This window comes from Hippoglossus stenolepis, chromosome 9 (genome assembly GCF_022539355.2).
Source record: "Hippoglossus stenolepis isolate QCI-W04-F060 chromosome 9, HSTE1.2, whole genome shotgun sequence".
Lineage (NCBI taxonomy): Eukaryota > Metazoa > Chordata > Actinopteri > Pleuronectiformes > Pleuronectidae > Hippoglossus > Hippoglossus stenolepis.
Genome location: NC_061491.1, coordinates 4,431,635 through 4,455,121, shown reverse-complemented (window position 1 = coordinate 4,455,121; position 23,487 = coordinate 4,431,635). Strand labels below are relative to the sequence as shown.

The 23,487-nt window shown below is 41.3% G+C and overlaps 1 protein-coding gene across 1 annotated transcript in view; it reads right to left on the bottom strand.

The window, feature by feature from the left end:
- zmat4a (zinc finger, matrin-type 4a) overlaps positions 1-21,073 on the bottom strand; it is a 145,245-nt gene extending 124,172 nt beyond the window's left edge. Inside the window, exons 1-2 of the mRNA XM_035164926.2 lie at positions 20,872-21,073; positions 69-170 (exon numbers count right to left, since the gene is read on the bottom strand). Of these exons, the coding sequence (XP_035020817.2) occupies positions 69-170; positions 20,872-20,958 (189 nt within the window). The 5' untranslated portion in view covers positions 20,959-21,073. The remainder of the gene's footprint in view (positions 1-68; positions 171-20,871) is intronic.
- Between the last annotated feature and the right edge of the window lie 2,414 nt (positions 21,074-23,487).

The window sequence follows — 23,487 nt, the reverse complement described above, 5'->3', positions numbered from 1 at the left end:
CCTTTCATCAACACAAGAGTGTAGAATATCGGGTAAGGTAATGTGAGGGGAGGGGGGGGCGTGTTCACCTCATAATGGGCGACCCTCTGGGACTCGGAGATGAGCTGCGCGCTGCACACTTTGCAGTAGCTGTCTGTGAAAAGCCCTTGGTCCACCTCTGTTGACTTCATCTGGTGAAAGAGACAAATGCAGACATGATTACTGACATGATGCACTTCTTGATTTTTACTAAAATATTTCAAGTTAGCATGTTTCAGACGGCCTGAGACATGATCTGGAGCTGATCTGATTCCCTGGCCTAAAATCTCAGGTCATAAAACTCTGGACTGGAGAAAAATCCCTAACTGAAAAAGTCTTAAAACTAAACTAAAAGATTTACTCTCTATATTTTTGTCATCACTGTCATGCAGCCCTGCTTTGTGTGTCTTCAGGGAGCCAAGACAAACCAACCAAGTTGTAATAAAGCAAGTAAACAGTAATCTCATTTCATACTTCCATCGCTGTTAATCAATATTTCATTACCAAAAGCTTTTGAGTTAGTGACAGATGCTGAGCAGCTTTTGTGAGCAATGACTCAGAAAAAAAACATTTAATATCAAACATCCTACCTCGAAACTTCAGTTACACAGCCTTAAATTATATTTGGTATAAATAAATAACAGCAACAGATCATGCTGATGGGGTTTTTCCTGAAAATTCATTAAAATATATGAGTGAGGTCCCTGTTGTGTGTGAGAGACAGCTGCAAAAAGCTTTTATTTCTCTGTGCCACAGGCACAGCTGAGCCATCTCTGCTTTCTATTACTAATTCAGCTCCAGCTTCCATTAGGGGCTCACATTTCATATTTGGAAGCAGTGAGGCTCAACTCATCCTCATTTACCAAGGCACGTACTGTACGTCTTCATTAGGAGCTGCAGGACAGATGAGACCTAAGGTCATGAGGCTTTACTGTAAAACCAAAGTCTCTCCAAACTGAATTCTATTTTCCAAAAATATAGAGATACAACAACAACTAATAATTTACTGTCGTTTTTCCACTTTCAAATACTAAGGATGACTTATTGCAGATTCGGGGCAGAATTAATGTCTTAAGAAGACTACACTCTTGTTTCTGGACATGTAATAATGCCAATTATACAGCAGTGTTTTACATAATCCAATGTGCATTTTAATCTAATCCCTTTTATTTTATTGTTATAATTACACAAAATATCTGTACATAGTTGTTACCTGGCATGTATAGGCCTGTAGTGGAATCTTAGTCCAGTGAAGTCCTGTGCCCCTAAATCCACTTTTGGGGGGACACCTCCTTATAAGGGTGTGTCTTTCCCTTTCTATTGTACGTCCTGGGAGAGGTACGTGCCCTTTTGGTCATTTCACTTTTTTGTATCTTATCTTTTCTGCCATTGTGTTTTTAAGTTTACTCGTTAGTTGAAAGTTGTGGTTTCTTATTCTTATCCACCAGTGGTGTTTACTTTGTGTCGGAGCTCCACATATGTGAAAACTGACCTGAGGATTGTTTTTCACTTGATTTGTCAGAATTTTGAAAGAAGTTTGCTTCCGAAGCCATTCAGGGTTCATCAAATGAATCAAAACTCCACCGGCTACAGATACACCGAGAGGATGTTGACATGAGTTAGTGCATCTGTTGTTATTTAGTGCAGTTAAATATGTTGGATGTTATGAGCTGAAATATTTCCCACATCATCTCCCAAACACGTGTCAATAAATGATGAGTTCTGTGAGTTGGAGCCACTTACAACACAGCACATTGTTTTTTCTGCTCGAAGCTACAGGTACAGCTAAGCATAAATATTCAAATTCTATTATCACAATATATAAATAATATAAATTTGGCTTTAGTATGACTGTAAAAGTTGAGAGAGGGACAGCGAAGTTAGGAGACGATGTGCAGAAAGAGGCCTGGGCTGGATTCAAACTGCAGTAATGACTCCATGCCAATAGCCATATTAATATGTTATCATAATATCATTATACAATGCTTTGTAAACCTGACAACAGCTGCCTAGTTTTTATTATGGTTTATGTTTAAATATGCCTTAATTGTTAGAGTTAAAGTGTAATGACAAACACACTTGTTAGGTGGGACATTTTATTACTAAATAACTCGGAGTTCTACTATGAATGTAACATGCATCCTTTTACTTTGTTGTCTGAAATCTGACACATATCCTCAATATACTCAATTTCTATATATTATTATTAAATGGATGATCTTCAAGTTGCAGACTTTCTTTCCATCTTTAACATAAATGGGACTTTTCCAGGACCGTGCTGTCTCCAGCAGCTCAAAGGGAAGGATAAGAACTGTCAGAGACCCAGAGGGTGCGCAAACAAAAGTTGAAGAGGATGGCGAAGAGATAGAAGAGAAATATAAAAAAAATCTGTCTTCCCCTCAGTTTCATAACCAAGTGGAGAGCAGTGTCGTTTCCTGTTCAGATGCTGCAGGACAAACAACATAAATGAGCGGCTTTGAGAGCTCCGTCAGCTTGTGCCAGTGTTGGGCCCACTGCCTGTTCCAGTGAGGGTGCACAGATGCTGGAGATGAATGATTAATCACCCGAAATTCATTTAAGATGGAGAAGCATCGTTGGAAACATCAGCAGCAGCACGGGGAGATGCACCAGCAAAAGCCTGGTTGAAAAAATGAAAGTCAAATGTGATGGGTTCATTGCTAGTTCCTTCATTTACTTTTAAGTTTGCATTTTGCATCCGTTTGAGACGGGCTTGCCGTGACCCTGCAATGTGGAATAAACAGAAAAAGACAATAAACACTTTGTGTTTGTTTCCCTCCCATGTGTCTAAATATGAATGCATCATTACATTGGAAGCCAGGGCACCTTCAGATGTATCCAGGATATGACCACACTGACCCTCACTTTTGTCTGCATACAAAGTGAGCAATTACTGAAGTTTACTTTACTGTTAGTGCAGAGTGCTCAGCTCCAGCCGGGAGCAATCCATGTTTGAAAATGAGGGAGTACAAATCACGAAAGAAGTGGTTATTTATTTTGTGTTTTTTTGGCCATTTAATCTTTCATGATATCACTCTATCCACCAGGCTGATAGCTGTAAATCTGAGAACATGTCAACAATGCTACACTGCTGCTGCTGAGTGGGGTGTGGCAGCTGAGGACAGAGGTATAGCAACAGAAATGAAGACTAAACTCTACGAATGCCAAACACTTGAATTATTACACACACCCAGTATGTTAGGCCTTCTATCTCCCCTATACCTCCTCCCCTGAAGTTCACGACTCCCGCAGTAACAGCAACAGGGCATGTGGAGATTAAATAGCTTAGTGGAGGATGACTGAATCTGACCTTGTACTGCGGATGCACTTTAACTAAGTATCCCATTGTTAAGAGACTGACAGGAACACGCAGCAAAGACAGACTCCAACACGTTCAAAGTCATTTAACGCAGAAAAGGAAGAGCTTAAGATATACACAGCAATTCTAATTCAGCTTGTTTGAGTCTTATCTCTCTTAGCTCTGTTGGACAGGCACTTTTTTTTTTTAAACTTCAAAAAGGTTCAAATGTAACAACCGGTGTAGCATAATGCTAAACCCAATGATTTGCGGTACATCCTTTGCTCTGAGTGACAAGCCAACGTTACTCTGAGAAAACTTGATCCACAATTTCTCCACCTATGTATGTTGAATTTAAAATGCTTTCACCCATCTCCGATTGTGTCATGATTATTCCTTCAGCCCGCCCCTCCCAGTGGATGAGACAGACATTGGAGGGCAAGGCACGGCCTGTAGCGTTTACTGTCATTCACTGTGAACGCACACAAATACGTCCTGAGATCTGCACTCAAACCACATTTGGAGGTGCAATGTGGCCACATTCTTTGTTTGATAATTAAAAATCCATCCGAGGTCACAATTTAAGGGACGACCTACTCAGCTGATATTTCTGACCCGCTATGGTTTAAACTTGTTTTAACACTTCTTAGTTATATATGTTTATATATATATTGATAAGTTTGTAGCCACCACTACAATATCAACACTGATCAGAACTTTAATTCAACAGGTAAAATCTTTCTTCATAGCTGCGCACATTCAATCATTCAGCCACTCTCTCTCTCTCTCTCTCTCTCTCTCTCTCTCTCTCTCTCTCTCTCTCTCTCTCTCGCTTGCACCAACACACAAACACACACAAACACACACACAAACATTGTCATTGAACCCATCTGTAAACTCAGACTGAATAAAAAGTGCAAGAATTGGTCTCCATGAACACGGATGACGTATGTGTTTATTTGCATATAGAGCTGGGAGGAGACACCTGATCTCACATTCCAATGCCAGATGTGAACAAACGTACTTAGCGCTGACCACTTGTGATCAGATCTCTCTGGAAGTTAACATCAGGTGTGAACAGGGCCTTCAGCAGTGTTGCTGAATACTCACATCTTGTTGGGAATAAAACAAGTGAACAGTGACACCTTCTCCTTGTACCTAATCGAGTCTGTCACCCAGCAGCTCTGGACGAAAAGCCCCAACAGTCCTGCTGAGTTTGAGGAGGGTGAAGTACAGCTCTCCAAAGAGCAACCACTGCTCACTCAGTGAACACGTCCTTCTCTGCTGCGATCACTTCACTAAGCTAATGGATACATTGCTATAATTGCAAGAGGTTGACTCTCTTCCAAATGAGATGCAGAGAAAATAATAATTTTCACCGAGCATAATTGGATAAAGAAAGGCATCCAATCCCAGAGCAATACGGGGGTTCTCTACACAATTCTATCGTCAATATCTGATGTCATTACAGCGGGGCTCTCTCTGAACACCGACGTGAGCTCATTACAGGAATGCAGGGAGAAGGCACAGAGGAAACAATGCAGCACGCACCGTGTTGATGATCAAATTAGCAGGAAGCCGGCTTGTTCCTCACACCTAGTCAACACTATTTACTGTCTGCCTTTGACCGTGACGTGCCATCAGCAAATCAGATATGGCCAACTGTGTGGGGCCGGATGCCTGAGGCTGGGGAGGGGGGGGGAATGAAAAAGCTGATGAAAACAGTGGGAGGGAAAGTGTGCAGAGATGAAAGGGAGGTCACAGTAGTGAGTGCCCAGCAGATGTTGCAGCTATAAAAGGCCAGTTGTAATTCGTTAGGGAGGGCATAAAGCTGGGAAGCTGGATGAATGCCAGCGCAGACAGGCTGGACTCACACTGGCCTTTCCAGTAGGTGTCCCTTTAGCAGAGGACAGTTCAGATGCTGATCATTAGACCTACAGGGCACAACTGCTGTCATGACTTGAGAACACTGGGTTTGATGTCCACGCTAAGTTCAAAACAAGAGATATTTCAAACTCTAAAGTCTATTTTCTTCTCATTGTCTCTCACACAAGGACAATGTGACCAATAGAGTCTTATTGTACTGTGGACACTCCAGTGAAGGCCAATAGACCTTTGTGCAGCATACACAGGATGTGTCTCTGTTGGGGACATCTTGACTGTGCAAGAATGCTTGAGTAATTTCAAGTGAGGCAGATGGAAATGTCATTCATGTTGGTCACACCTATACAATAAATTGATATTTTGGCCAGATGATGATGAAATATCAAGGGAACATCAAAGTTGTGACTGTGAGGAACATGAATCTACCAGTTTTCATCAAAAATGTCGGCATGCTTGTATTGGATGAAAAGTTGGAGGATCAGAAATTGTCCATCTAGTAGATATTAATATATTTCCCTGGATGAATGAAAAACTGGCCTATTTGTGGCGACTGATGAAAAGTCACCTCCCCATCCATCATTTATATTACTTATCTTTTGAGGGCAGGGAGGCTGGCAGCCAATCTCAGCCGACATTGGAAAAGAGGCAGGGTACACCCTGGACAGATCACCAGTCCAAGGCTGATAAACTCAGAGGATCAAAAATAAGACTAGGAAACATCCCCTGGGGACTAAAAACCTTTCTACCAAATGTTAAATCGCTCCATAGATGTAGAGATCCTGAAGTAGAATCAAAATGTGTCAGCTTGCTGGTGGTGCTGGAAAAGTTAGTGGATCACCAAAGTTACTGGGACATATCCCTTGGTGAATGTACAAAATGCTTTGGCAATGCAGTACATATTTGTTTCAGTCTGCCATCAACCTTCTGACCAACACCGCCATACTGAGATCTACTCACCGCCAGCCTGTAGTGTGACAAAATGGTCCTTACAGATACATTTGCCTCTGTCTAATACCACTAAACCTCTTCCTGCAATGAGCAATAATCTCTTAGAACCAGAGAAGAACTGTAATCAAAAGTCTGGTCAAAGTCTTAAAGTTTCAATATATTTGCTGTCTTTATATCGTCTGTGGTGTTAATTTACTGAGGTGTTCATTTACTGTAAGTTCCAGTGCTACTGTATTCACTTGGGGTGATTCTGCACGTCCCACACAGAGACCATAGATTCCTCTTGTGCAAAGCTGTTGTGGCAGATCTGCCCCCGAGTGTTCTTTCCATCATTAAATTCTAAGAGAGTCGAAAGCGCAGAGCACAGTGCTCTCAAAAGTTAAGAGAAGAGGCATTTCAAAGGTCATGACTGATACCAGCCCCTGATATCCCATTCTGTTCCAAACTGTACAGTAAGTGCACAGGGCATGTCTGCACACTTAACATTCATTAGAGCCACCTTACACCTGAAACATCATCAAGTGACTCCTCGTAATCTACACCAAATATGCAGAGGGAAAGTGGCGAAATAACTGATTTGCAAAAGAGGAGCCACACTTGATAACTGACCAGAAGAGATTTGTATTTAGGCAACATCCCTCCACTGATCTATCCCCAGTCAATCAAAGTATCCATACAGCACACTTTCACTTGGTCATGACTTCATGTAGAAGAAAGATGACTTCATGACGAAGAGGCTTTAACTTGAGCTCAGGTCTGTAAATGATACAGTGCCTTACAAAGACCTTTTGCTTTTGACTTACATATCTTGGAGACCAATATATGTCCCTCAGCTATACTTGTATAACCAATAAGGCTTTCACAATGTAGAATATTATAGTTAAATCTGTTATATTTAACTGTTATATTATAGTTAAAGTTATTTGGAAGCTCAAGACACATGAAAGGTAACACGATTAATCCCATGTTATTTTTCCATGGACATCTTTTCAGTGTCTTATGTGCCAGCTGGATAAACCAGTATTCACTGGACACTGGGCATCCATTCATCGACAGCTAATCATGTGTGGTGTGGAGATTATATAGAAAGATGACGATGAGCAGCTGAAGATACTGTGCATAGATAACATACACAGTTATGAAAGTCCAATCCAATATTAACTGCACAGTCATTCTAGCTGTTCAGCCTGGATTACCTCTGATAGGCCAGAGCTAATTAAAGCATCATTATCATTTAAAATGCTTTTAGAGAAAAACTAATAACCCAATTGAAAAATAATGACTGAGCCTGTCACAGTGAATGTCCCTCACTCCAGTGAAAAAGTCGCTTTCACCACTTAATTTTTGATGAGGAATGATGACCACACATGGCCGATTGTGGCAAATCCTAAACTACAGGTTAGCCATTCATTCTTTATGCAGTATAACGAGATGAAACGGTTACAGGTTTCACGGTATACCGTGGTAAAATTCCAATTGGTTATTTGTACAATTTAACCTTGAATTACCATAATCACAATGATGATTTGGTTGATACTGTCCAGCGTCAACCAAAGTCATCAGGTCACCAAGATGCATAAACATGATGGAAGGAGTGGCAGGCATTTGGGGGCTGTAATAGCAGGAGAACTGATAGTAATCTCTGGCCATATCTAACAAATGCTAACATCCGTGTTTAACGCTGATATTTGGTCCCAAGTCTGACATTTGGGGATGACGTCTGCACTTAACAGAACAAGTTGTTGGCTTTCGATAGATAACGAAAATCCTATCATAACAATAATTGCTTCCCACCACTAGAGACAGCTCTCGGCGAGTGTTGTTTGTAGACTTGTAGATAAACAGCTGCTAATGCTAACGTCGGCAATGTGACAATGACAAAATACAAATAGCCCCTTAAACCACCTCCAGTGCAAATGGTTTATAGATGGAACAGCATAGTAAGGTAAAAGGTGATGTTTACCCCCAATGACATTGGAGGTGTTGTGGTTCTCACAAAGGACACTCTGCCTACCTGCAATATTTAAAACTGATTCACAGAACAAACAGCACAGAATATGTTCATATCTCTATCCATTGTCCATTTTTGTACTTAACAACAAGTCTGCAAGCACGGTTCTGCACACAAACAAACTGCATTCCTTTTCCTTATTTATTTGTCTGCTCTGAGCCAAAAGGTTAGGACAAACTGGAAGACATCCTGGCCATTCTCCTTAGACCAGTCACTAGTAATGCAAAAACCTTTGGAAACATTGGAAGATGGTCACAGTGTTCACAGGTCATGAAAGTAAAGTTTTGAAGTGCACTGGAAACAAATGGTAATCTTAACAGCTCTGTAGCAGAGTGACTTGCAGCCTTAAGAGGCCATTCACAAACAAAGAAAACTACAGTGTTCTCCTAATATTCAACATGACATCCATCCAGCCATAAAGCAGCCAATTCCAAAAGAAATGTCTCCCCTTGGGTCCATGCATCTAGCAATATTGATCACAATTGTTCAGAAATAGCCATTCACCAGTTTGACTCTCATGCCCAGCTCTGTAGCTGGTGAAAAATAAATGCCTAGCATTTGTGTTCAGCCAATATGCAAATGAAAACATTTACAGACCAACAGAATCCGGTTTTAACTCATTATAACTTATTAAAGCAGTAATTTAAATGTAGCTTCTAATCTGTAACAGAGTGACTTGCAGCATTAAGAGGTCATTCACAACCACAGAAAACTACAGTCAAATCGTCCATTTGGCCTGAGTTGAGAGTCATGAAGGTGACAAGGCAGCTGTACAAAGGTGGTGGACGTTATTATAAATCAACAGGACACACTTTTACAGATAAGCAAATTCAAAAAGGCAATGATAATTTGAGTTTAAGTAATGGTTAGGGTTGGCCTGAGCTTCCCTGCAGAGACATAGCACTGTGACCAGCTGGCCTTTTTCTTTTATCAAAAATCCAGTTTTGGCCAGTGCAGTAAAGTAATTCCTCTCTGACCACAACTCCATTAAAGTAGTCTGTAAATCACCCTGAGGAGATGCCAACCCAGCAAAAGCTGTTGAGAGTTGTGAAAGAATTCATTTATTATGGACTTCACTACAGAGCTTTACACTTCCGTGATGGTACGAACGTTGTCTTCTGAAAATATACATTTAAAATCCAAAGAGCTGCCTCTTTGGAGCAGTTTTTTACATCTAAATGTGGAATCAATACATCATCCACTTTTGTCAGAATGCTGATGTGTAGCAAATTAAAGCATCCAAACATCATTTGCAAACGTGCAGCCGGTGATGATTACGCTGTCAGAGGTGACGGGCCATCATTTATTTATAGTCTCTATAAGTCCTCTCCACTGTACCTACATTTTTATCATTTTGCCTGACTTTGCAAGGGAAACGGATGAGTTTTAAACACTCAGCATAGCAAAAATAATCAATCACTGATACTGTATAATAGCCAGAATTATACTTTCTAAATGAACAGTAGTTATCTTTGCTGGCCTGTTGCTGACATTGAATGATGATGCAGAGTAAAGTGAGCTTGTCATGAATTTTAAAGCTCTCTGAGGCCAGATAAAGGTGTAAATGCCAGCATAGGCTAGAATCATCAGACTGAAAAAAGGTTGCCCTCTGAAAGTCACGAAACTGCAGTGCTGAAAGATAAACGCACTTCAGTTGTGACTGAAACTTTTGCAGTAACTTTACGGAGGAACCTGGCCATTATTCTTTGGAATTATCGATCACATCTAAACTGATACTTCATTCCCAATGGCACACAGGTGAAGGTAAGCAATTACAGTGTCATGCCTGTTATGGTGTCAATGGAATTTGAGTAATTTGACTGGATGTTGCATGTGTCAGGATCACCGGCGTATCTTTAGCACACGGCTCACACAGTATCACATCTCTATCGCAGTTGTGTTGAGTGGGCTAATAGGGTTACAGTGTTGATTCTTTCAAAATAAAAAAAACATTTTAAAATGTAAAAAACATTGTTAAAGATTTTTTTTTCTCGAATGACAAAACCTTGCAACTGAAGCATGACCGATAAACTGGACAAGTCAGTAATTTGATTGATATCAGCATATTGCAGATACTTTACTGTGTATATGTTGGATGATATCTATCAGGTAACTACAGTATATAAATGCCAAAATAATGTTTGAGGTAATGGTAGACTGTGTCTCCACATTTATATGAAGTGACCACTTGTTATCATGTCCCTCGTCTATATGCAAATTAACACATTCATCATTTCCATTTACAGAGACCAAATGAAATGTTTTTAACCTGCAGGGGGCAGACGTGAGATTCCTGAGTCGTAAAATTAAAATAACAAGAAGAAACAATACAGGCTGGATCTATTTCTATTTCATGTTTGAGGCATTTGGAATATATCTCTATGGGCTTTTTGAAATTTGAAGATGTCATGGACAAAGCCACCTAATACGATTTAAGAAAGGGTTTGAGTAGGTTACACCCCCACGGTCATATTCGACTCGAAACAGTTCATTAACATCGTGTTTTTAGCCTAAATGTACTCCTTCTGAAGAGGTGCATTCAAAGACCGTCGGAAATGACCGTCCTAGTGATGTTTCACTAGTCTGTAAAAATCAAAATTGTACGAATTGTTGTTTTCTTTGCCCTAGAATGGGTCCTTTATATTTAAATGCTTTATATTTACATCAGGAGCGAGTCCTCTCTACGGAGGCAGCCATGTTTTTTACAGTAGCCCAAACTGGACAAACTAAACCCTTTGAGTTTTTATGACAACTGAAGTCTACCACAGGTTCTCTTTCATGTTTGGAAGAGGAGGGTGAGGTGAGGGGTATTCAGCTGCAGCATGCAACTTCACCACTAGATTTCACTAAACTCTACACACTGAACCTTTAATGTCAAACAAAGAAGTATCTATCAGCTGATATTTTGTTATCACAATTTAATTACCGAATATCAATATTGGTATCTGCCTCAAAAAGCAAGTGTGCAAGGCTGTAACTAAAACAATCATATTCAGTGGATGCAGTAGCAGTCCTAATAGTGGTGAAGGGGTCGGGTAATATGGCGAGAGATGATATAAATTTCGGCTCTTTGATATCTGTGGTTGAATAGAACATCGTGGGCAGTGTTGCAAATCAAAAAGCAGGATGCTCTGCAGAAAAAAAATGGATTTAAAGGACGGTTGCATCACTGTGAATAAATACTGTAATTTGTCTCACTGGATTAGTCAAAAACAAACAATTCAGTCCTTTTATTTTTTCATAAACATTCCCTATTCTGCCTCCCCCAACCAATGCAGTTTCAGTCCCTCCATGGTGTTCCTGGCACATTGCATTCACAATACGATGAGGACACTGTGACCTTTGACCACTGAAATCTAATCAGGTAATATTTGAGTCCTAGTCACAAATGGCCAATATTTATAGCAATTCCCTGAAGCAAGACTTGAGATCTCATGTTCAAGAGGCCAAAAATATGATTTGTGAGACCTTTGACCACCAAAATCTAATAAATGAATCTGTGAGTCTAGTTGAACATTCGTACCAAATTTGAATGACTCTCTCAAGGTGTTTTTTAAGATAGTACATTCATGAGACAAAAAAGGGTTTGGTGGGGATTCTGGATGTGAATATGCAAGGATCAAGATTTTGCGGCAAGAAGCCTCCTGCCTTACATTTGTAGTTTGACCAATTACAATCGCGCAGGCTTTGTTTGGCCACAAGTCAGTGTGGAAAACAAAAGACACAGAGCACATTGAGCAAAATGTATCATCTGCCATCTGGACGCCCCAAAGTATTGTCCCCAGAGGCTAATCTATTGTCAGACAATACCCATAGGGCTCTGAAATTGCAGTGACCTCCAAATTCTAATCAGGTCATCCTTTGTTCCAACTGAATGTAGAGTTGAGAGTACCAAATTTGAAGAAATTCCCTCAAGGTGTTGTTTAGATACAATCTTCACAAGAATGGAATGGACAGAAGAATAGCTCAACACAAAAACATAATGCCCGCGACCACCGGCTGTCTCCAAGCTGGCTGTGTCCAGTATTGAGACAGCCAGCTTGGAGAGGCAGTGGTTTATTGTTAGAATAATAAATTCATCCCACGATTAGAGAGAAAACACTTGATTAGGGGAAAAGATAATTTCAGTCATTTAACTAAAACTAGAAAATAGTCCCTGGTTCAAGCTTCTCAGATTGGATTTGATGCTGCTTGTAGTACAGTGCAATAGTAACTGAATATCTTTAGATTTTGGAGATCTTGACTTGTGAGAATTCAGCCTTCTCCTGTTTATTTTTTTCCATGACTGTAAGAGTCTTAGGTGATTCTATAATTTGACCAATTCCTAAATTTAACTAAGTGATTTTAGCTGTTTGAATTTAACAAAAGGTCCAGAAAAGACAAATGACCTGTTGACACTGACAAATAGATGCTGTCTTGACAGAAGGACTCATTATGGGTCGTTTTAGAAGGTCATTTTGTTGTTTATGTTTTCTCTATGTACTCTCATATAACTACACCATGATTAAAATTAATCATACACCCACCAACTCATGACCCCAAGTGAGACAAAAATAAAAATGACTTGCCGGCACCGCAGACAGTGCCGATGTTGTGCGGACGTTATGCGAGCGCGAGGGAGAGGGAGAGAGAAAACTGCCCATCACGTGGAGTTCTATACGTTAACTTTTAATGCAACTACAGCCTTTCTGAGGTTAACCCTAACCAGCAGCTCACAGTAGCGGCTCCTCTGGCAGCTGAACGGCATCTCTCCCGCTCCACTTGCGCCATGTGCAGTGAGGAGTGGATATTAACCCGTAATAAACGGACCATAAGAGGCTAAATTATTACCCTATCGGTTCTTGTACCGTACCGCTACTTTTTAACGTTTTGGATGTACTTTTCATAACCCTCTGCACCTCCCTTATACACACAGACGCAGACACACACGGAGCGGAGTCAGCTGACAGCATGGACAGAGGGAGCGGTGCAGCGGTGGAGTGAAGTGAACCAGGTGACTTCATAATGTCATAATAATGAGATACTGTCTCATAACTATCAGATACTAAGTCATAATAATGAGATACTGTCTCATAACTATCAGATACTAAGTCATAATAATGAGATACAGGATTTTTATTTCCTTCATCACATTGGCGGAAATGGGCTTCCATAGATTTTGACCCGACAGCTGATGAACTTCCTTCTATGAAACTGCAGTTCATGTAAGAATTCAAATTTATATTTTTGTTGGTAATTTTCTATTGTGTTGCTCAGCATTGTACTTAAAAACTGTTTTGTATCTGGGTTGTTTAGGCCTCCGCCACTGAGGGTGCAGAGAGGGACATTGCACTCATGGAGATATACACTATCCGAAGAGATGGAGATGGGAGCCAGAGGACGTGGGAATGGTGATTGAAGGCATCAAAGTCATGGGCAACTTAGGAAGGGTGATAATGGGGTTCATCATGCTGTTGGGGCTCATTAATGCTTTGATCTGAGCTTCCCAGACAACCTCAAGTACACTTTCGAGTTTATTCAGAAAATCATAATGAATTTGGATGGGCACAAGCTCAATGCAAAGATACAGCAGCTGATAATCAAGTTGTTTGCATGAGCGGTAAACACTGCGACCTCAGTGATGTTTTCCTGGGTCTGATATTTTTAAAGACTGGATTTCCATGAGCTTGGAAAAGTATATTCACATATGGAAATTTTGGCCACATAACTTCCCCTTTCCATCGATTTGACTTTGACTCTGCTCTACACCACCTTTGTATTGCTGCCTTGTCACCTTCATGACTCTCAACTCAGGCCAAATGGACGATTTGACTGTAGTTTTCTGTGGTTGTGAATGACCTGTTAATGCTGCAAGTCACTCTGTTACAGATTAGAAGCTACATTTAAATTACTGCTTTAATAAGTTATAATGAGTTAAAACCGGATTCTGTTGGTCTGTAAATGTTATTAATTTGCATATTGGCTGAACACAAATGCTAGGCATTTATTTTTCACCAGCTATAGTAGCTGGGCATGAGAGTCAAACTGGTGAATGGCTATTTCTGAACAATTGTGATCAATATTGCTAGATGCATGGACCCAAGTGGAGACATTTCTTTTGGAATTGGCTGCTTTATGGCTGGATGGATGTCATGTTGAATATTAGGAGAACACTGTAGTTTTCTTTGGTTGTGAATGGCCTCTTAAGGCTGCAAGTCACTCTGCTACAGAGCTGTTAAGATTACCATTTGTTTCCAGTGCACTTCAAAAGGTTTAGCATTAAGGAAAAGTGTATTCAAGTAAAAGTTAATATATTATAAGTATAAAAATATATGTATTTGTATTGATGTTGAATTCGGGATTACTGTCAGGATTGTGTTGCTTTTATTTCCAGATCAGTTTGTTGATATTTGTTGTATGTAAAACAAACAAAAAAGTTTTCAATGTTGGCTGGTTTTTACTATGCTAGTTTCTGAGCATTTTAAAATAAAAAAAAACTCAAACGAGGTTTGTCTCATGCGTCTAAACGGGGGATCAGATGAAAAGCAATATTACCTCATTAATTTCCAATTAATTATATACGTTTTTCTTGGACTAACTAAAATCAATTTCACATCATCTATGTAGATATTTTACTTTAGCTGCCTTTAAAAAAGATAAGTTGGTGTTATGTAAATCAACTTCATTTAGTTAATGTAATAATGTTATTTTAGCTTTATGTGAGAGAAATGAGTTGGACTAATTAAGGGGATGGTCTACTATTGGTACTAGTTGACTTTTAGTTCCTTAAAGTGACACACTTAATATCCTTTTACAGTTCATCATTAGCTTATCTTTGGGTCAAGCTAAGCACATGTGATATTGCAGTTAAATGAGAGTATTTGCTGCTTGGTGATTTGCTACGAAAGAAAATCTGCACATATAAGTATGAGAGCAGCTGTCTGGCTGCCGTGTTCTCACAGTGACCTGTGAGGTCCATAGAAAGTGTTTCCTCTATCATCAGCAGCACTTTGTCCAGCTGGTGCCCTGGGGGCCAGTGAGACACTCCAACATTGGTCCGCAGGGAGGCAAATTAGCCAGACTGGATGAGTGAGGAGGCACGCGCTCACAGCCGAGACTGGTGCTTTCAATCCCAGCTCCCTGTGCACCAATCTCCCATTCTGTCTCTATCATTCTGCTACTTTGGCCTTGGGGACACAAATTCACGCCATATTCTAATGACAGGCCTCGAGGTCGAAACAATGAGTGGTTACTTGGTGTTTGCTGCTAAGTGGACTATTCCCATGCAGTGTGACCTGAAGCGCGCTGCACAGATCTGCTGAGTGAAAACATTAGCACGCACACTGGGCAGACTGCCTGCACTTCAGTAATATAATCAGCTTGGTGTTCAGCCAGAGCAGACGTTTAGGGCAAATGTTGAGTTGGTGCGACAATAAAATTGTGACACTGGCCAGCTTAATGAGATTAATTCTTTCCAGTGCGGGCGCAACATCAAGCTGGTGGATTGAAACTCAAATCATGTGCTGTCAAAGAAACACTACAGCCTGCGTGTTAACAGCAGACACCTGTTACATGAAACTGTAGCCTCAGTAGCTCCGGCGACACACTTTGTGCTGAACTGTTAAATTCTCTCTCCGATAAAAGGCTCGCTGAGTCTTATTCACTATATGGAAGTCTATGGAAGATTTACAGCCAAGCTGAAACCAACCAGGGATTACACACTAACATATTTTCAAACTTCTAGTTTTTAACACAACCACTAAGCCATCCAATTAATTCTGCCTGACATTACCACAATAAGTGGAATCATTACTCGTATCTATTAGGTCAACTATGACTTATTAATTACTATTCCCAGAAATCTGTCTGTCCATAAGTTGAATGCACATCTTGAGAGCAAACAACACCTTGCCATCTGTGAAGTTGTGGCTAGTAGGGGCAGGGCAGCGTGACTTAACAGGCAGTCTGCGGACCATGACCTATGTCCAAGGATGACCTTGTTTTCACATCCTGTGATGAGTACTGAGCATCATTAGATCATTTACAGGGACAGAAAAACTCTGCCGTTGAAAATCCAACATTGTAGGTTTAACTTATACTGTCGGCATTTTCCAGAAATCTCTGTCTGTCTGTGGCTTGCATATCTCGAGAACCGTTCATCTCATCAGCTTCATGTGTGTTGTTTTGGCCAAAGGAAGTGCGGTGTGGAATTTGTTGAACTATGGACTCATCAATGTAAGTGACACACTCACACACTCACCTCAAGAACGCGGTCATGACAACAGCAATGACAACGGACTCTCCAGTTCGGGGGTTCTGCGTACTGAGTCAGGCTTCACCAAACTTTGAATAAACAGTCTACTGCTCTTTGTGCAGCAGTGATGGTGCAGCTTCAGGGTTTTGCACACTGAGTAGGGGCAGCCGGTCTTTACCTGCTGCTTTTACAGTTTGAGAAAGAAAGCTGCCTCCAGCATCACCGCAGGACAAGCAAACAGCCCATTACAAACAGGCCGCTTTGGAATGGACACAGCACTAATCTAAATTAATGATCAGTAAAGACGGCAACAGCAATCAATTCGTTCCTTCTGTCACAACTTTCACACACATTCACAAACCCTTTCAACTTTAATCTGGCTGCTGTGTCTCAGGAAGTACCGTCTGCTAACCAGAAGGTCGGTGGTTCCTTGCCAGCACCTTGAGTCTGATTCCGAAGTGTCCTTGGGCAAGATGCACAACCGGAAATTGCCCCTAATGGCTGTGCTGTCAGTGTGTAATAGAAAAAGCGCTGTATCAATATGTGCTATAAAGAACTCGGTTGATTAGACTAGAAAATCGCTATATAAATACAGTCGAATTCCCATTTACCGCAGCATTATGGCCTGTAACTGGCTTTAACAATTGAGATGTGTTCCCACAAGAGTGAGATGCAAGGCAGCTAATGAGAATGTAGACTCTGGTTTAGTAAAGAGACTATGTCCTGTGACGAGTATCGAAATATGAAAGGGGCTCCCCGCGAGGCTGTTTGACATCCAATTAAGAAAAGGTATTACAAACTTTCACATCATAGGGAGCAAGTGAGGTTCAACATCCCGTCTCATCGTCCGTATTTTATCCTCTGCTGTCCTGGGCCCTCGCAGACTTGACAAAATGAGAGTGAGAACTTCAGAGTACATTTGATCGAAACCCTCAAGGCCTCAGTCTGCATGTGCAGCGGATACTTCAGCATCTGCTGCATCAGTTCTGACTGTACTTTCTATAATTCATCTCTGTCAACCCCAAAACACATTCACAGCCTTGACAGCTAAGACACGACGGTAAAATATCTATGATCTATTGAATATAGATAAATCAGTCAGAATGCTTATTATCCTCTTGTAAATCAATGGCTTAATTTCACTGCTGTCCTTGGAGACGTCCCTGTGTTTGTTTTACTTGACCCGGTCCTGTCAGCCACCGTAAGAACAGGTGTCACTTTTTGGACACTGTTCAATATTTTATTTAGAAATCACAGAGAAAAACAGTCTTCCCGTGGCAGTTCTGAAAAATCATTCAAGCTGTTCTGCGGTGCCAAGGTCCGTCTGGGTGCTTTGACGTTTGTTATTCTGCTTCCACGAAAAAAAGATTCATCACCGTAACGTACAGATTTCCTTTGGCTCGCTGTTTGCCTCAAAACAACTTCTCCAGCATGTGAAAACAAATACGCTCAGCTCAGATTATTGGAACTCTTTGTTACTCCGTGTGCTATTTTTAAAAAATTGAGACGCATCTCAGCTGACCTTCTTTGAAAGTAATAACGGAGACAGAATTGAAAACATCTGCGGCAGGAAGGCAACGGAAAGCAACAAAGAAGCAGGGGCAATTTTAACTTTACAAAAGCAAACAATTATTGAGCGCTGAGCTTCAAAGTATTTTATTTATAGGCAGAACAAATTACAGGCAGCAGACGGGGGATTGGAAGTGTTTCTTTTTCCTGCTTGAAGTTTCTCGAAAATAGAAAGGATGACTGGAGGGCCTGAACAAATCACCGGAATAGTAAAGAAAGCATTGACGAAGGAGCTTTATTATCTGTGGCTGTTTTGTAATGCGTAGCTGTTAAGTGCACAACTTTCATGTGGCGCCTTAGAAGGGAACAAGGAAGGATGCTGCCGAGATGGAGCCATCTTGTGGTTTCCAGGAGGAGATGGTGACAGTGTCGTGCAGTGTCTCGGGGGGAAAGAGTGGACTTTAAATGAGGCAAAAGGAGTTCGAGCTCAGAGCACATGGTCGGTGAACTGTTTTCTCCAGCATTATTCTCCCTGTCATTAAGCGAGAGGATGCAGAGTAAAACATGCGTATGATCCATATCTGCTCCTTTAGGAGGTGCTGGACTGATGCTGCAGGAGGAAATGTTTCAAAATGAAGCAGCTTTATTTATTTTTTTTGACACCTGCTGCACTCATAAAACAAACTGTCACCTAAAATCAAATGATGGCACTTTACTAAGGATTTTCTGCACGTATCTGTTTAGGATTAGGGAACTTTAACCACGTCAGATTTCACCGCTGGCAACCTCACCTTCCTGCTGCACATGAAGGGGTGTGTGCAGTGTTTCCCATTAATTACTTAGACTGTGGCAGCCCATCATAGTCTACTTTGTCCCAAAACAGTTTCATAATGATCCTAAAACACTTTTCACAATAGCATAACATGTCTCTGACTTAAGCTGCTTTCAGATCTGCACTGAACTCTGGGGATGAGCTGCATGTGTGAACGCAAATGTCCAAGTGAGAGCCTCCAGACTTTCTCTGCCTGGTCCCCTACTATGAAGTCAGCAGAAACTACGGAGGAGCCGATGTGAGAACTTTCTGTTAATCACTGCAGCATCAGAATGAATATTGATAATTAGCATTTAACACATAAAAAAAAACTATATTTGAACGTGGGCACTGCCACTAGTACGAGAGAATAAAGCAAATAGGTTTCATGTTTATATAAAAAATTAAACAGACGATCTGGCTGGTGGGAAGGTTATGTAATTGGAATGTGGCTGAACAGTGTGTGGCACCAGTAACACAGACTATGCCACAGCATGACAGCACATATTTAGAAATTCGTTTTACAGGTAATGTCCAAAAGAAACCTGAAATCCTCCACTCTGTCATTGAAAACCTGACTATTTTTCATAAGAAGATACACAAAAAATGAATAATGAAAAATTGATAATCCTGATAATCAACTCATTCTTATTTTTCACTTGTTGAGGTTCCTCAGATGTGATCATTTTCCTGTTTTCTTCGTCTTTTCCAACAGTAAGCTGAACATATCTGACCCTGGATATAAGATGTGACATATTGTTAGCACTGACATTTTATTGAACAAAGATCAACCGATTAGTCAAGCAAATAACCTGCAGATAAATCAGTCGGAGAAATACTACGAGCCCATTTTCAGATATGCATTCATTTCACAACAACAACACAGAGAGGCTGCAGCACATGGGGGAAACAGCCGAAATAAACAAGAGTTTGAAATCCTGCATCTAATAAAGACAGAGCCACCTGAGAGACATCAAAGCAAAGACTGTGTCAAGCGTCGTCCTTATTTTCTATTTTGTTTGCTTTTCGGAGCAAGGGGGAAATTGCCACTGAAGTCCTGAATGACAAATATATCACCACAAAGAAATCAGGAAGACCAAACTGATTCTGTTATTTAATCTAATGTTTATCTATCCAATGACCTAAAAATAAGCATCAATTATTCATTTGCACATCTTAATTCCCTTTTGCGTTTTTGACTAATTACTAAATTCTGAAAATTATTTTCACTATCACGAGTCCTCTGTGCTTCAGACACACGCCAATATCCCCACACATGTGTTGATACACAAAAAGCTGATGAACTGTCTTCCAATCCGCAACGTCAACCGCTCTTAACAAGCAAAAGAAGAAAGTTGTTCTACTGTCCTGATCAGTGTGATCATCACTATTTCACTTGATGTGATGAGAACTAACCAAGCACTGTCAACTCTAACCCCCACAGCTCCCCCCTGTGTCCGCCTCGGCCTCTAATCCACCTTTAATGTCACCTTGAGTCAATCAACAAGCCTTGCACCTGCATGCAGAGCAACCTGACATCCCTTAATATCATGAGGGATAAACAGCCTGGGCACAGACTGCAGCAGCTTATTGTCAAACTCTGACGGTTGCTAAGGAGGTGTTTGCCTCTGAGCGCAGGACCTCTGATTCCACTGCGCTCTATTGTATTTTGAAAGTTGAACCTCTGATTGGAGAAGTCGGACTTTGAGATCATGTCTGGTTGACTCGGTCTCTGCAGAGACCCCCCTGGAGGACCGCTGGACCCCCCATCCTTCCGCACACCGGTGGCTCGCCAACACGCACGACCTGTTTACTTGTTTGTTTAGCCGTGAGGTCGACCTCCAGCACCAGGCTGCCCCGCTCACTTTTCCCACTCAAACCCGCCTGTGCGCCGCAGCGCGCCGCTGTGCCACCGCTCCGCTCCGTCTCCCGGCGGCGGCGCACGGAACGAGAATCTCGGTGAGAGGAAAATCAGCATGCACCACGACAAGCAAGCCTTCCCCCTGCAGTGAGGCATCTCCGTAAAGTCACACTCACTCCTCTGCAGCCACGCACGCCTCTAATGACAGACAGTGGAGAAGAAGAGAGGGAGAGAAGAAGAAGAAGAAGAAGAAGCCTGGTGCAGGTGGATGGGGATGTACCTGTAACTCCACACTGTAGCCCTGACAGAAGTGTGTCGGGAACACGGCCAGCTGGTGTTGCACTTGGAGGGAAACTGTATAATCCATTAACCAGAGGAAGGTGGAGAGCGGCAGACTTGAGCGTGAGACGCGTCCACTGTTGGCAGCAGCAGCAGCAGCAGCAGCAGCAGCAGCAGCCACTACACTGTAGTACAATGTGCGCTGCTCTCCGCCCCGCTGCGCTCCCATTGGCCGCCGCGCTCATCAGCCGCCGTCAATTCCCCCGGGGCAGGGTGGGAGGTGGCGGCTCCATCACTACCATCATCTGGGAGCCACTAAAAACCATTCATATACATCATCATTCATGTATAAGGGGATGACGGAGAGACCTGTGGCTTTAATTAGCACCAGCATGACATTATCGCCACCATTGACTGTATTATGGCTTTTCTGGAATATATCTCACATTCTATTGATTTCCAAGCAGGTGCTTCCACATATTATCTCTGCTCTTTATGTTGTTGAGTTTGAATTCCAAAGTGTTGTCAAGTGTAATCAGTTGTAAGCAAGTCACATCACTCATTGCTTTGTATTATGTCACCGAGCCCATGCAGCTCTAATGGCACCTTTAACAACTCCAAATCCAGCGCACAGAGGCATCACATCAGTTGTAGAAGAAAAGGCATGGAGTTGAAACCAGCAGCCTACAACTCAAGTCGAAGGTTATTCACATTATTGCTGAATAATGGAGGTCCTGTGTTAATGATTTGTGTTGGTGAGCAGGCACTGTTCGTAAGATATCACTGTTTCATGAGACCACATTGTGGTGAGCTACAATACTGAGAACAGACCACTCTATTTCAAACTTGGCAGCCACTGATAGTTTCCCATCATCATCAGAGGGGCGATCCTTACTCTGCACATAATCAGGCTATGTTAAAGGGATAGTTCACCGAAAAATAAAAAAAATGCACTCATTATCTACTCACCACCATGCCGATGGAGGGGTGGGTGAAGTGTTTGAATCCGCTATACACTTCTGGAGTCTCAGGGGTAAACCTTGTTGCGGCAGAATCCAATACAATTGAAGTGTGACCAAAGCTTCAGACATAATAAAACAACAGAAAAGACACAACACGTAAAAGTCCGTTGGAAGTGGCTAAGCTAGCGGACGTAGCTACATGAAGGTGTCTGAGGGTCCCAGAATGCACCTGTAGGAAGATATCAGCAGACATTTAGGCTAAAAACATGGTGTAAATGACCTCGTTTTGAGTCGAATTTGAATGCTGGGGCGTATGGACACTCGGATGACACCACAGGAGCGGTGTGGAGGCAGGTTGTGTGTTTTTCTGTTGTTCTGTTACGTCTGAAGAAGGACTCACCATTGACTTCAAAAGTATTGGATTTTGCTGCAATGTTGTTTACCCCTGAGACTCCAGAAGTGTTTTGTGGACTCAATCACTTCACCCACCCCTCCATCGGCATTTTTATTTCATTTTTCGGTGAACTATCCCTTTATAGTGTAATAATGCCATTTCATAATTAAGTCATAGCAGTAGGGTCTCACTATCTGACCATATGATCATAAATGATTGTTCAATCTATACAAGCTTTAGGTTGTGTCTATAGTCCTATAGGATATATTTATTAAACACTGTATGATATCATTTTCTGTCTTCATTTTCTGTCATTTTCTGTCTTCATTCTGTCTTCTTCCTGACATTACTCATCAGGTGAAATCGTATAACGGGAAATATAAACTTTGATTATATTCCCCGTTATTATTTGCAGAGATATCTTGGAAAATGTGTTTTTCTGACCATATTTTCCTTCACCTTAACCTTTGACCACAATCATCTGGAGACACCATATGTAATATTATCACCAAGTTTGGAGAAAATCTACCTCAGGCAATAGTGTTGTCCTCACACAGATATGTGTGCATGCAGATCAGCTGGTGCACAAGGTACTAATGGAGGTAGAGCGTGGTAAAGCTGCAGTACTGTGAATATGTGGACCATTATTGACCATCCAGCAGCCAGTGTAGCCCTGGTGACTCCATGCATCTCTAAACAAACGTACAGGAAGGTGACTGGTGATAACCTCCCAGTGAACTGGTCTCTCCACTGAGCCACATGGTATAAATGACAACATTGTGTATGGGCTACAGTCTTTTGTGATTCCTTCCCTAGATGCCACAGCGACCCATTAATGCTGGTTCAAATGCAGTGAGTGTATGAACCACAACAAAAGCCAACATACTGAATTTTTCATGCGACGACATTATAACTACACCCAGTTAGATTTTAAAGATAAATACCAAGGATATGGCCTCTGTCCTGTCGTCACATCAAGTCGACAGGACAGAGGCCATATCCTAACAGGAGTAACGATATGAATCATTTGATTAAGACAAACTATTTTTAATATCTATTTTGGTTAAGAAATGAACCTTTCCAGATGTTTGTGTTGTTGGTATTTGATTCATATTTATTCAAAAAGAAAAAAACACCAACAGCCAGTACTGACTACACTTATCGTAACCCACACTCGTGTGCTGTAAAGAATCAAGAAAGATGTGTTACTTCAAATAAGTAAATAATGAAAATGACACCTGGGGACAAATAATTTAGTAGT